Here is a 13,201-nt window from a genome sequence, read left to right as displayed (position 1 = left end):
CTTCCCATTAGACAGGCTCTGATTTCCCCTGTTGGGGCCGTAGTCTCTCTACTGGGCACCCTCTGGACCATGACGCTGGACCCCAGACCCATGGATGAGACGGACATTGACGTGGAGGGTCAGAGCGACTGTGAAGACACGGAGTTTTCTGTGTTCAGTGAGAAATCCGCGTCCTCTGCTGCTGCTGTCCCCAAGCAGGATGGTAAGAGCAGGAGATCCGCCTCTAAGCCTCCGTTCTCTTACATCGCTCTCATCACCATGGCGATCCTCCAGAGTCCGAAGAAGAGGCTGACCCTCAGTGAGATCTGTCACTTTATCCTTCAGCGCTTCGCCTATTATCGGGAGAGGTTCCCGGCGTGGCAGAACTCCATCCGCCACAACCTGTCGCTAAATGACTGCTTCGTGAAAATGCCACGGGAGCCCGGGAATCCGGGCAAGGGGAACTACTGGACGCTGGATCCCATGTCTGCCGACATGTTCGCAAACGGGAGCTTTCTTCGCAGGAGGAAACGCTTCAAGCGGCAGCAGCTGTTTCTGGGAGCGCTCAAGGAGCACAGGGCGCAGGAGCGACGCAGCCCGGCTGCGGAGTCGCCGTTTGGCTCCGGACTCCATTGTCCTTATTCAAGCCTCCAAGCGGGCTCGGGAGGCCGGCTACGACTTCAAGTTTGTCCCGGGGTGCCACCTGCGGGCTGCATGATCCCAGCGCTCTCCTCGCTCCTCCCCAGAAATCCTCTGCTCATGTTTGAACACTGGAACTCAGGATTCCCAGCAATAACTCCAAATCTTGTCCTTCCTTCCGCCTCGCTGCACGGATTACCGTCCTATCCAGTTTCTCAGACGCCAGTTTTCCCTTTGAAAGTTTCGCCCTGTTTGATCTAAAATATTGCATTGATTTGAACTGCAAACATCCAGACGCCATATCGGTACATATATTTCTTAGTCCAACAGGCCGTGTTTATAAATATGACTGTCTCACATTTAATGCTGATTTAAATAAATCTTTTAATTATAAACTAATAGTGTCAGTTTGAATTAATCAAATAATTAAAATTTATGCTATTTTTTTCAATTGTGAAAAAGTCAAGTTTAAAAATATTTAAGAAAAACTGAGACAAAAAAGCAATAAATAACCAAATAATGATCAGACAGTAGTAGTATTCAGGCATAACATTTATTAATCAAAGAGACGCATGAAGAAAAAATAATCTAGGGAAAAACATGCGACATAATCATTCATTGCATTAACAACGGTCTACAGTAATGATATAAAGAACTGTTTTTGCTGCAATTTTAGACTACAAGTTGAATTTATTTTTGGATGAATGTTTGTGTCATGTTTGAAAAAGGCCCAGATTTAAATGTAAGAAGTGGTGAATGTTACAGATGAAATCATCGGTAAGTGATATCAAATTTTCAAACGACACTGATTACTGCGGATTGATTGCTTAAAAAGTGGAAACAGACTAACCTGTAACTTCTTCGTTGTAAAATCAAAAATTATTCCAAACTGATAAATGCACGAAAGCCTATAAGATTTAATTAGACTTTAGAGTTAGGGAGATCCATTCCATATTTTAATGGAACCTAAGTAATGTTTCCTATTCTTACACTTGTGTTTACATAAAATATAGAGGAAAATATATATAAAATGAAACCGAAAACCAGTTTTTTGTTTTATTTATCCTAACCTGTTCCGAACCAGCTCCTTATTGTCCTGTTTACTGTGCTGCAAGCGAGAGTTTATTCGAGCGGAATTGTAGAGGAAGGCAATGTCTAAAATATCTATCTCTAATTGATTCTTCTGAAATATTTACACATTACTGTTTTTGGTTTTGGTTTAAGCTCTGAGCCAGATATTGAAGGTAGGATGTGCGAATTACATGCGCGTAAATGGGAGGATGGACATCTGCAGCTAAACATTGTTGCTCTATCTGTTTCACTTGCAAAACATAAAAAATATTACGAACTGTTCCAAAGTGAAACATACACGTAAAAATATTTGCTGTGGATATTTAGAATTTTATTAAATGATATCTTGTGGTATTGTCCTTTTTAAAGAGGCATTAAGGTCCCCCAGTGGCTTTTAGTTTGTCACAATCCGCGCAAGTCCAAAATGTTTTATAGCCCTGGTAAATTTGGATTCATTATTTGTTTAATTTTAATTTATTTTAATTAAGATGTTTGTTTCTGATAGGGAATGAGGCAGACGTCTTTCAAAAAATAGAACAGTTATGAAATGAGTACTGATTTAAAATGAAATAAGAAATGTAATTTATATATATATATATTTTTTAAATGGCATTTCAAAGGATATTTCTACCCTTCTCAGTAATCAATGGAAACGTTTTTGTTGTCCTGACTCTTTTTTTTATCAATTTATTTTTCTTCACTGGTGTTTTCATTATTTATGTTTGGTGATGAGCTTCACAATTTTTGAGGTCGGAGGCCTCCATGCAATAATCCTAACCTTTGGCTCGCTGCACATATTCTGTGTCAGATTCATGTCAAAGCTCTTGCTGGGCCTCTTCAAAACCTTAATATAACCCTCACTCAGAAAAAAAAGAAGAAAAAAAAAGCACTTTGATTAAATAAAATTCATTTAAACCTAAACTAGGATTTTTGTAATAGACCCAAAGACCCACATAAAATGAAGGAACATGTTTATACTTTGTTTTCAAATTGTTTATTAATGTATATATATATATATATATATATATATATATATATATATATATATATATATATATATATATATATATATATATATATATATATATATATATATATATATATATATATATATATATATATAGTTGTATATATACAATTATATATATATATATATATATATATATATATATATATATATATATATATATATATATATATATATAATTGTATATATACAACTGTATATATACAATTACAAAGGAGGACAATGTGCAATTGTCCTCCTTTCATTCTTTTACCTCTAAATTCAATCTAGCATTAATTGTATTAAAAATATCTTCAGAAGTAATCTGATAAGTAAATAGAGTTTATCTATGGGTAATTTAATTCCTGCTCTGTTGAGGTTTGTTCTAGAACATTAGTCAACAAACAACTTCATGAAGATCAAGAAACACAGCAGGGAGAAAGTTATGGAGAATAACATGAAAATTGATGTTCAGAGTTTATACAGTTGGTCAACGCTGGTGGAGAAATTCACCAAAAATGCTGAAAATTGCAACAGAAAATGGTTCAACAACTTTGGTTGTCAAACTGTGAAATGTATCAGAATGAATGACAACGGTACAGTACCACAGCATTATGCTACCACAATCATGTTCCGAGAGTCTAAGTTTGATTTTTCAAAAACAAGTCTTGTCATTGTGACTAAAAATTTCAGTCTTTCTCCAGGACGCATTTAGCTCGTTCATGCAGTCAAATCCCAGGAACATCCTTCTTGGTCGGCATCCGGTAAGTCCATGCTGATCTAAAATTTGGTTCTCTGTGGACGGTGGTCATTGTCATTTCAAAGTTCATGGCAGGAATTGAAATGTACCTCAAACACCAAAAAAGCAACTATTATTTTGAACCTTATCAAAGTTCCTCAGATATTCATGGTACAGCAGCACAGATGAAACAAAACAACTTTTAAATATATTAAAGGGCACCTTGGTTTTCTCAGTGCTAACAAGAAAATTCAGTTTATAATCTGATGTAATCCATTTCTAATGAAGAGGAATTCAGTGCCACTTAATGCCTTGTGAAATGTAGTGTCAGCAAACTAAAATATTAATAATTTAAGCATAAAGTCAGCAATTAAAAAAAACAAAAACACTATTTAGCTGCAAAGTACCACACAGAACATAGAATGTACGTAATGCCTACAAGGCGCACCTTAAGCCCCACTATAATGGAGACTGGATTGTTGTTCCAGAGGAAAACACTTACTTCACAATGTAAACCATCATCTGGTGTCTTTTCATTGTATAATGTGGTCTTGACAGATAAATGATAAACACATGTTCAGTAACTGCCATCAAAAATCTGCAGGTTTATGAAGAGAATAAAAACACACTAAAACACTATCCCAGTTGTCTCTCATTTAGATTGTTATGTTGCATTGCTAATAGCTCTAAATTACTTTGCCCTTCAAAAACGCAGATTTTCTGTCATGTGTGGGATCCATAAACAGCAGTCTGCTAACCATTTCCATGCGGGGATGCAAGACTGCAAGTCAGAAATGCAGAACACTTTCTGGGAGTATTTCACTGTATTACATCTTGTAATATGTAATACAAGCTAAAGACAGGAGGCCAATTTTTCCAGCTGCATTGTCTTTCACAGATGTTGGCTTCCTGTGGAGGTCCTGGAAGGATCCAGCTCACCATCCAGTCACCTTATTCATTTTCAGTGAAAAGATTTTTACAGGCTGAAGAAGAACATGTGTAATCTATAATAATACAAGGCAGTTTTGTGAATATGTGCCACATCAGAAGTCTAGTCTGGTGGGAGTTTCTGCTGAATTAACTTAGAAATATTCAAAGGCAGGTGATTTTGTATAACAAAGTAAACCTTTTTTTCCTGTCTATTAAATCAGACCAAACCTGACCTTCAGACAATGACCCCCTTATTGGGGTCATTGTCTGTTTTGAAGAAACATTTGTGCTGAAGCTTTACCTTTATGAGATGTTGCTTTAATAATCACCACATGATGCTCTGTCCTATTTAGGAAACCTGCCCCTCTTGTTGCATAATCTTTCAAGAAGGGTAAACACATTTTACATCAAAACAGGTTTATCTAGGGGCCTCACAAAAAGTTCCGGCAGGCCAGATTTGGTCCCCGGGCCTTCAGTTTGTCACGTGTGTTAAGCACTTTGTATTTTCAAGAAAAATCTTTTGACAGCTCAATGAAAGTTTGATTGACTAAAACTTAGAAATTGCAAATAATAATGTTGCCTCATAGGAATTTAATGCACTTTTTAAATTTCAGTTATGCTAAGAAAACATAATCAAAAAGATTACAGAAGTAAATAAACATAACAAAAAAGATGACACTATATTTTGTCAATGTCATAAAAATATTAAGAATTAATGTTAAAGATGTTAATGTTGGAAATACATCTCATGCTCAATACAAGCTACAAGAAAAAAATATTTCATGTAGACATTTGTTTCATGTAAACTGAAATTATATCATTTATCATTTGACTGTCTTCATTTCTCATTAAAGATCTTTGGTCAACCTTTCAAAAATGGTCCATTTGTCAAAACTGAGGAATAGGATTTTCATTTGATTAGGCAAAGCAAGTAATTATTTCACTCCCTATAGGCTTAGTGGGTTGCTGCAATGTGGAGGTGTGACTTTCTTGTGCGTCTCCCTCCATTTCATTTAAGTTGAAAATTTTTAAAGCAATCTGCTCAGTTTCCTCTTTCTTCCCACATTCAAACAAACACGCAAACCAACCGTCACCAAGGTAAGCCAGGTCAGAGTAACCACTGGGGCCCCTGTAAAGGAGCCAGGGTTCACTCCATGCATTTGGATTGGGTGGGGATTTGTTCAGAAACACACCCAAATCAAGTCGTTTTCTTTTATGGCTTGGGTGTGTGTATAAAAGCCAGTGAGTTGTATCACCTCCTGCTGCTGAGTCTTTGTTTTGGGCTGGGAAGGACACCACACTTCCCTGACAGCCACAACCTGTTTCCACAAGCTTTTTGTCACTGTGTATTGCAAACATTTGTCCTTTACTGTCACTGGAAGCCTCCACCCGATGCCCTTCGTTACTGCGGGCATTGCAATAGATGAACCTACCATTTGCATCACAAACTTCAGCCATTTGACACTCTATTGATTGTCCTTCAAACAACGTGCCAAACTGCCAGTTTACACCAGAGTCGTCACTATACATGGAGACGGCGCGTGGAACCGGCTTAAGGGGTTTTACACCCACATAAGCATAAGCTGGAATCATCAGTCTACCACTCTCTGTCTGAAGACCATGACCTGGCCCAATTGCAAATGTCACCCAGTCACTACGCAAATGTTCAGTCAGATCAGTCAGTCCACTCCAGGTTTCTCCAAGATCATCACTCGTGACGTAGCAGAGCCGGGTCTTGTTGCAGTAATTGTCAATTTGCCACCATTCTGTGCAGTTTCCTTCTACGCAGATGAAAAACAAGAATAGCTTCCTGTCTGTCCTGTCGTATACTGGACAGGGATTCATAGTACGGTAACCATCAATGTGCGCTTCTTCCACAACTTTCTGCTCAGTCCACTGCAAAACAGGATATTCAGCGTTAGAGACAGTGTGCTCGACAGAAAAAAATGTAAAATGAGACGTCGCGCAGCAATTTAACAGTTAACTGGGGGAGGAAATACCTCAACTGTAACTCTGTTGGTTTCCCTCTGCAGCACTCCCTTTTTCATAGCCAGCTCCTCCGCCATATGATCGGCTTTTTCTGTTCTCCGCTCAGCAAAGGCCAGAAGAGTTTCTCCCACGGACAAAAGAGCAGGAATCCTGTAAACCTTGGATTTACAGGACGATTGTGAAGTATAATGCAACTTGTCCATTGCTGGAAAGTTAAGGATGCAGCTCTGCAACTGTTTGTACTGAGTAGTGATGTGACGGTCTTCTTCTTCTTCCTACTTTTTATTGGCGGTTGGCAAGAAACATTTGGTACTGCCGCCCCCTACTGGTAGGGAGTATGGTTCAGGATGACCTCAGTGTATCTGTAATCGTCTGTCTGTCTTACACACATAACTACTACATATAATCACATTTTATGAAACAGTTTAGTTTTCTTTAAAAATTGAATGATTTGTATATTTTCTACCTCGGTTCCTATTCAATTTATAACGTTTATCTTAATATTTTTAAACTCCCTTCTTTGTTAGTCCTTCATATTTGGCATTCTAATATAACAAGCTTTGTTGTTAAATAAGTCAGGGATCACATTTATGCTTTTGTATTTTAAAAAGTGTATAATGTTTGTCCAAATCTAAATCTTGTTAATTTTTCCATTCATCCATCCATCCATCCATTTTCTAATAACCCTTTGTCCCTAATGGGGTCGGGGGGGTTGCTGGTGCCTATCCCCACGTTCCGGGCAAGAGGCGGGGTTCACCCTGGACAGGTCGCCAGTCTGTCACAGGGCATGTTCATTCTTCCTCTTTTCTTATTTCTTCTTCCAGTCCTTATTTCTCCTATTATGTTTAAAATGTTATAAAACCATCTTTTTCTTTTTCTTTCTTTATTCCACTTTTCTTGCTATTCTTTCACCACTTTTTGTTTGAAAATACTATTTTCCTCGGATTTGCTTGGCTTAACTATGAAGCTAATGGAAATTTTAATAATCTTTTTTGCCATCTATCTGCCAACTTATTTCCTTTTACTCCAACATGCTGGTAACCACTCAAATATTTCTGTTAAATATTCTGTACTTAAAATAATGAAAGGAATATTTCTAGTAAAATGTCTGGCCTACTAATCTGGATGATTATATTTTAATACAAAGCTTGAATCTGAACAAATTATTGTTTTTAATGGTTTTATGTCTTCTTATTTTATAGCCAACAATACTGCCAAAATCTCACGTTTGTACAACAGTGATTCGTTTCTCTGTTTTTAAGTTAAATTCCAGTACAACACATGCAATTACTACTGTAGATTTGAACATATTGATGGTAAATGTTTAAATATAATTCTACTGAATGATGATCTATAATGTGATTTATCTTTTTTTCTTTTCCTATTAATGTCAGATACACTACTGCTTCTGGTAAAATCCTGGGTGGTATAACTGATATGGGTGTTGTTTGGCTAATTGCTAAACTATCAATTTGATGTTCTTTTATCTTTTTTCTTAACTATCTATCCAAAACTCATCATTTCTTTTTTTTTTCTGTTTCCCAGCCTTGATTTAAAATGTCCCATGTTGGATGAGTCATAGCATCGCCTTCTAAATTTAACCAGTAATTTGTTTTTGATTGTGTTCTTCTATAATGGTCCTTCCTGGCTTTTCTTAAGCACAAAATAATTTCCCTTTGATCTTTTTCTGGGACTTTCTTTTTGTTTTGAGTTTTGGCCAGTTCAATAGACAAACAAATCCTTCCAAACATAGTGATAACACCCTGGGAAAAGAAAGGTCTAAAAATGATTAAAATCCAAAAATGATCATGATGCACTTGTCATGATCATCATTAGCTTGATCATGATGAATGCGCACTTGTAGCAAATGAACATTCTTTGGCATATGACAATAATATTGTATATAATTTTTCTGAAGAGTAGGACACATTAAAACTATATTTAAGTTCTTTACACTAGTTGCATTAGCTGAAAAATAACTTGAACAAATTCCCAAAGATTTGTTTTTGCAACCCACCATGAACGCCTAGTCAGTACCATGCATGGACCGCTACCAGTGGTGGTTACTCAAAGAATCATAACCTGGACAAATCCCTCCTTCTGTCAGCCCCCAACCAACTAAAATGCAAACAATTATCAGTTTGTTTGTTTTTTATTTTTTCAGAAGAAAGAGGGTAGCCTACTCTCCTAGCTTTCCAGCAAGCAAGGGAAACTTATTCCACTGCACATGCATACAAGTAGTGGCAAACTTGTTCAGCTTTGCCAACTGATAAAATAAGATCTTGACCGCCTTACCCCTTTCCAACACTGCCCTGGGCAACTGCCCACATAACCCATATCAAAAACCACCGCTGATTGTTACCATGCAGCAGATATCATGTTACACTGTTTTCCACCCCTCTATCCTTTTTTTTTCTTGTTCTCATTCCTCCATTTTGTATCTACTTCTGTTTCTAATACTCTTATACATGACAGGTGCCTGAGAGAAAAGCCAGGGAAAAAGAGAGGAAGGGCGTTCATCATAAGTCATTACTTAGCTCTGGGCTGACCATTTCAAAAAAATGTCTTTTTTAAATGGATAATTGACTTAAGAGCTTTAAAGTTCTTAAAACTATGTTTAAAGTAGAAAACACATCTAGAACAGAGTATAGATTTTGAGAATCACTTATCAGACCAGGGCTAAAATAAAACAGGTAGATTTATGTTTTTATTAATACTCACTTCTTTTACTGTGCCAAGAATATTTTAGAGGGCAGCATCATATTTTAGGGATGGGACTGATCCAATTCAATGAGGGTGTCAGAACTGAAATTGATACCATGTGTAATGGGGTATTAGGTGTAGGCATCTGGATCTGTTCACCCACACAGACCCCATCCAAAAACCTAACTGGGGAGAGAACTTAATGACACAATGTTTTTACCTCCTTAAAAACATGCTTAGAAAGGAAAACAACTACTACTACACAAACCAATAAGAACCATGAATTTAAAGGTAAATAACATTAAGTGATCTATATGCTTACATTGATCAGCTGAATGAACGAACTCACTGTCGGAGTTTTACAGTGCACCACATTAGAGGGAAGGCAAGCAGTTAGGAAAGTGAGAGAGCCATGACTTGCTTGTTTTGTACTGTTGTGTTGACAACCCTCCCTTCTGGGTTGGACCACCCTGCTCGCCGCTCAGTTCTCAATAAAACAAGCGTTCCTTCACCCTCAGTTGTTCCTTTCTCAAGTCATTTGTGAGTTCTTTGACTTTTGTTTTTTTCTTATTTTCAAGTGACCTCCTGCTTTGTTCGTTCTTTCTAACAACACACATTACACGGGTTTCATGAAGAGTTTAAGACTTATGGAAAGTCATGTTACTATGACCCCTGGCTGAGCATTATTGTGGACAACAGGCTGGAAACATTATCTTGCAAGGTCACCATTAGTGAAGCAATGAAGAAACTTTATCTAGTACCTGAACTGAAGCTAATGATGCTCTAAAGAGCAGCTGTGTAGTAATCCTGAGGCGGTTTTGATTATATGGTGAGTTCTAAATTTTTATATAAAACTGCAAAACATAAAAACAAAACTAGTTAAAAATAAACTTTTGTAGAAGTTCTGAAGCAGTTGTATAAAACTTCACAACTTCCTTTAAGAAAAAAAATATCTGTGCATCTTCAACCTAAAACGTGACCAGTTGCACAAAATACAGAAGACTGCTGATGGCTTTACTTGATCCCTAATTTATTTATTTATTTATTTTGCTTTTAACTATTTAATGCTTCTAAATCGATCAGTCTAAGCTGATGGGGATCCTAATGTAAGTCTGAGAGAAAAAGTTTGAGATAAATTAAAAGAGAAGGAAGAAATTAAAGTGTAAGAACGGGTTAATCAATGTTGTACACACAACGAGCATTACGATTCTCTTCTGGTTCTGGCTGTAGAGATTTCTGGAGACCTTTCAGTTTTGATTCAGATCAAGGTGACACACTTAAAGACAGTTATTGCTGATGCTAAGCTTTAAAAAAAATGTAAGAAAGTACATGGTGTGAATAAAAATATTTCATTTGATTGGGCACAACCTTTTGGTTCTGGTTCTGAGTGTGTCAGTAGTCACAGAACTTGGTTTCCCTCACAACCAGCTGCTTCTGGAGGAGGAGTCATAAAAACCGATCAACGAATCAGAAGGAACTTTGGGAACCCTCAGAGCAACAAGAAATATTCTCCTCTGTCAACAAACTATTCTTGTAGATCAGCTATTTTTTTTTATCCCTGGGAAGTTTTTACATCCATGATTTTTGTGGTGGAAATTTTACTCTGTGCAAAATAAATTGCTACTGTAAATAGTATGACACCCCCAACTTTAATGACACCGTGAGTTTCCAGAATGCTTTTACATACATGTGTAAAGAGGGTGTGTGAGTTTGTGGGTGTGTTTAGAAAACTGTTAAAAGACCGTGTGAAGCTTGAATTGTTCATAGCAACACCCAGAGTGCTGATGTACTGTTTGTTCTCTTTGCTGCAGAGAGCAATAAAGCTCAGGACTCAGAAGAACTGCCTCAACTGTCCTTGTTAAAATGTTTTCCATTTCAGTTTTGCAAACAACAACAACAACAACAACAACAAAATCACCTCAGAGTTTAACACTAATCAATGTTTAAAAGTAACCTGTCTCAATAGATGAAAGTTCTGACATAAATTGTCAGGCAATAAGGCTTCAATATCTGTGTGTGAAGCTTCAAGGTCGTATGCTTTCTCATACAGGTTTTTTCTTTGTTCCTCACTTTGACAGCACGTTGTAAACTTAAAAAATTTGTGAAATGAAAGGAGCAAAGAACAAAATACATCTGAAGCCTAAAGATGTTATCTTTAGCAGAGGAGTAAATACTATACAACATCTATCACACTGTGTGATCTTTAGTTATTTTTTCTTCACCAGTAGAATTTGGGAAACGTTGTGTCTTAAAAATCATAAAGATACCACAAGAAGCTTACAAAGATATGGCCAACTATAAGAGGGTCTGTAATGCCAATGAAGACTTTCCACAGATTATTCAAGAGTGTAAATCTTTTCTGAAACAGTTTTTTAGGTGGAATTGTTTTTTATTTTGTTTTGAATCAATGGTTATATATTTTTTACTATCTTTTGAGAGTCGTTTGTCGCATATCAGAAACAGTATTCTAGGCTGAATGAAAATTCTGTAAGAAAAGTTGGAAATCAATCTGTAACAAATTTAACAATTATTCCAACATGCAACAAAGTTAACTGAAAACAAATGGCAGAACAAACTGTGGTGCATACCAGGCCACATTTAGAAACCCGGCTCTCTGTTCTGTCCAATTTTTGTGCTCAGGCAAAACCTGTATGTGTGTGTGTGAGGGAGAGCGAAAGAGAATGTGTGTTTGTTATATTTAAATGTTTTCTGTTTAAAACATCTGAAGAGGCAATAAACAGATTTTTTTTTTTTTGTGAAAGGAAAAAGCCTCGGCGCAGCTGTGCTGAACTGTAATCCTCCAGACGTCCGGAGAGACACCACAAAGGATGGCTGAGTGGCGACCACATGATGCTGGGATTCACTTCAAATATCTGATGATGTGAAACAAGACAGATGCATGGACACATGTGGAAAAGGCCGGATTCTTCACGAGGGTCTCAGCTTACACAAAGGAAATGCTGGAACTACATCTGAACAGGAGAAGCAATAGAGCGATCCAAAACAAAAGCCTTGGAAGAAAACATTGAGTCTTTTTTAGAGAAGTAGTGTTGGAGGTCTTATAAAATGAGAATATTTAAGCAATATTCAGAAAACATAAACACTTCACACACATCGTATAGCTGTACCTTTTGAGCTGTTCCGTATTTCCTCCCATAGGTCTTGGATGCATAGAGTACCCATGTTAGACACACGCCACTTAAATGATGACAGATATTTAACACAGATGGACTCATGCTGGAGCAAAAGCCTACGCAGGGCCACACACATGCCTCAAATCCATAGGCTTCACTGTAGCCAGAAATCTGAACAATTATACCAGACAGCCTTGAAATTTAGAGCGATCCTTGCACTACGTATGTCTGCTAGTATTTTATTGGCCTTTACAATGAGTAAGAAGGACACGTTTTACAGCCCAGCTTGGAAAGAACAACAGTTATTACAGAGTCAGGTGGGATAAAACTTTGCAGCAGCCAATGTGCAGAGAATCAGTGAAAAGAGTTTCTCTAGTTCCAGCTAATGTAGCACGCCAACAGAGCGTATGGGGACTGAATCATCAGTTATTTGTATTTGTCTTTCCAGGGCTGCTGGTTTAACTTAATACCTCGTTATGTGAGCAGGCTCTGAGGTCAGCAGAGCCAGTGGGCAGAAGGGAAACAAGTAAAGGCCCAGCATGCACAGGAAAAAGGTTTAATACAAACAGAGCTCACACAAACATAAACTTTCCTGCTTTATTTAGTGGTCTATGGCAAAAAAACCTCATAAATACTCTTTTTTTCCCCTGTCATTTAAGAGGGTAATTTTAACATCGTGTGGTGCAACTAGCCACATCTTTTTCCTGTTAACTTTTATTAATTTGGCCTTTTCTTTCATCGTGAATTTATTGGACTTCAGAAAGAGCTTAGCCATTGTTAACTGTGTAAACAGCTGTAAACCACACACAGACACCACACTGTAGAGAAAAGAAACAGGCGAGTCAGACAGAAAAAAACACGCAGCTCGCCAAAATGTACAAAATCATTGCAAAAGAATTCATAACTTTTGAACTTCTGCATATTTTACTATGCTGCATCAGTTATTTTTGCTTAAGATTTTTTACAAATGTAAATCTGAAAAATATGGCATGCATTTGGATTTAATCCTTG

At 37.1% G+C, this 13,201-nt stretch overlaps 2 protein-coding genes across 2 annotated transcripts; one reads left to right on the top strand and one right to left on the bottom strand.

Moving 5' to 3' along the window:
• The first annotated feature begins 8 nt into the window (after positions 1 to 8).
• Positions 9 to 982, top strand: LOC122829801 (forkhead box protein D1-like). The gene has a single exon (XM_044114653.1). It carries the CDS (start codon positions 70 to 72, stop codon positions 877 to 879), a length of 810 nt encoding a protein of 269 aa, XP_043970588.1. The 5' UTR covers positions 9 to 69; the 3' UTR covers positions 880 to 982.
• Positions 983 to 3,279: 2,297 nt separating this feature from the next.
• LOC122829800 (sialidase-3-like) lies at positions 3,280 to 6,657 on the bottom strand. The gene is made up of 2 exons (XM_044114652.1): positions 6,365 to 6,657; positions 3,280 to 6,260 (listed from the first exon to the last, which is right to left on the bottom strand). The coding sequence occupies exons 1-2, from the start codon at positions 6,554 to 6,556 to the stop codon at positions 5,283 to 5,285; spliced, it is 1,170 nt and encodes a 389-aa protein (XP_043970587.1). The 5' UTR covers positions 6,557 to 6,657; the 3' UTR covers positions 3,280 to 5,282.
• Positions 6,658 to 13,201: the final 6,544 nt, after the last annotated feature.

Source organism: Gambusia affinis, linkage group LG04 (assembly GCF_019740435.1).
Source record: "Gambusia affinis linkage group LG04, SWU_Gaff_1.0, whole genome shotgun sequence".
Taxonomy (NCBI): domain Eukaryota; kingdom Metazoa; phylum Chordata; class Actinopteri; order Cyprinodontiformes; family Poeciliidae; genus Gambusia; species Gambusia affinis.
This window is presented reverse-complemented; position numbering and strand designations above follow the sequence as displayed.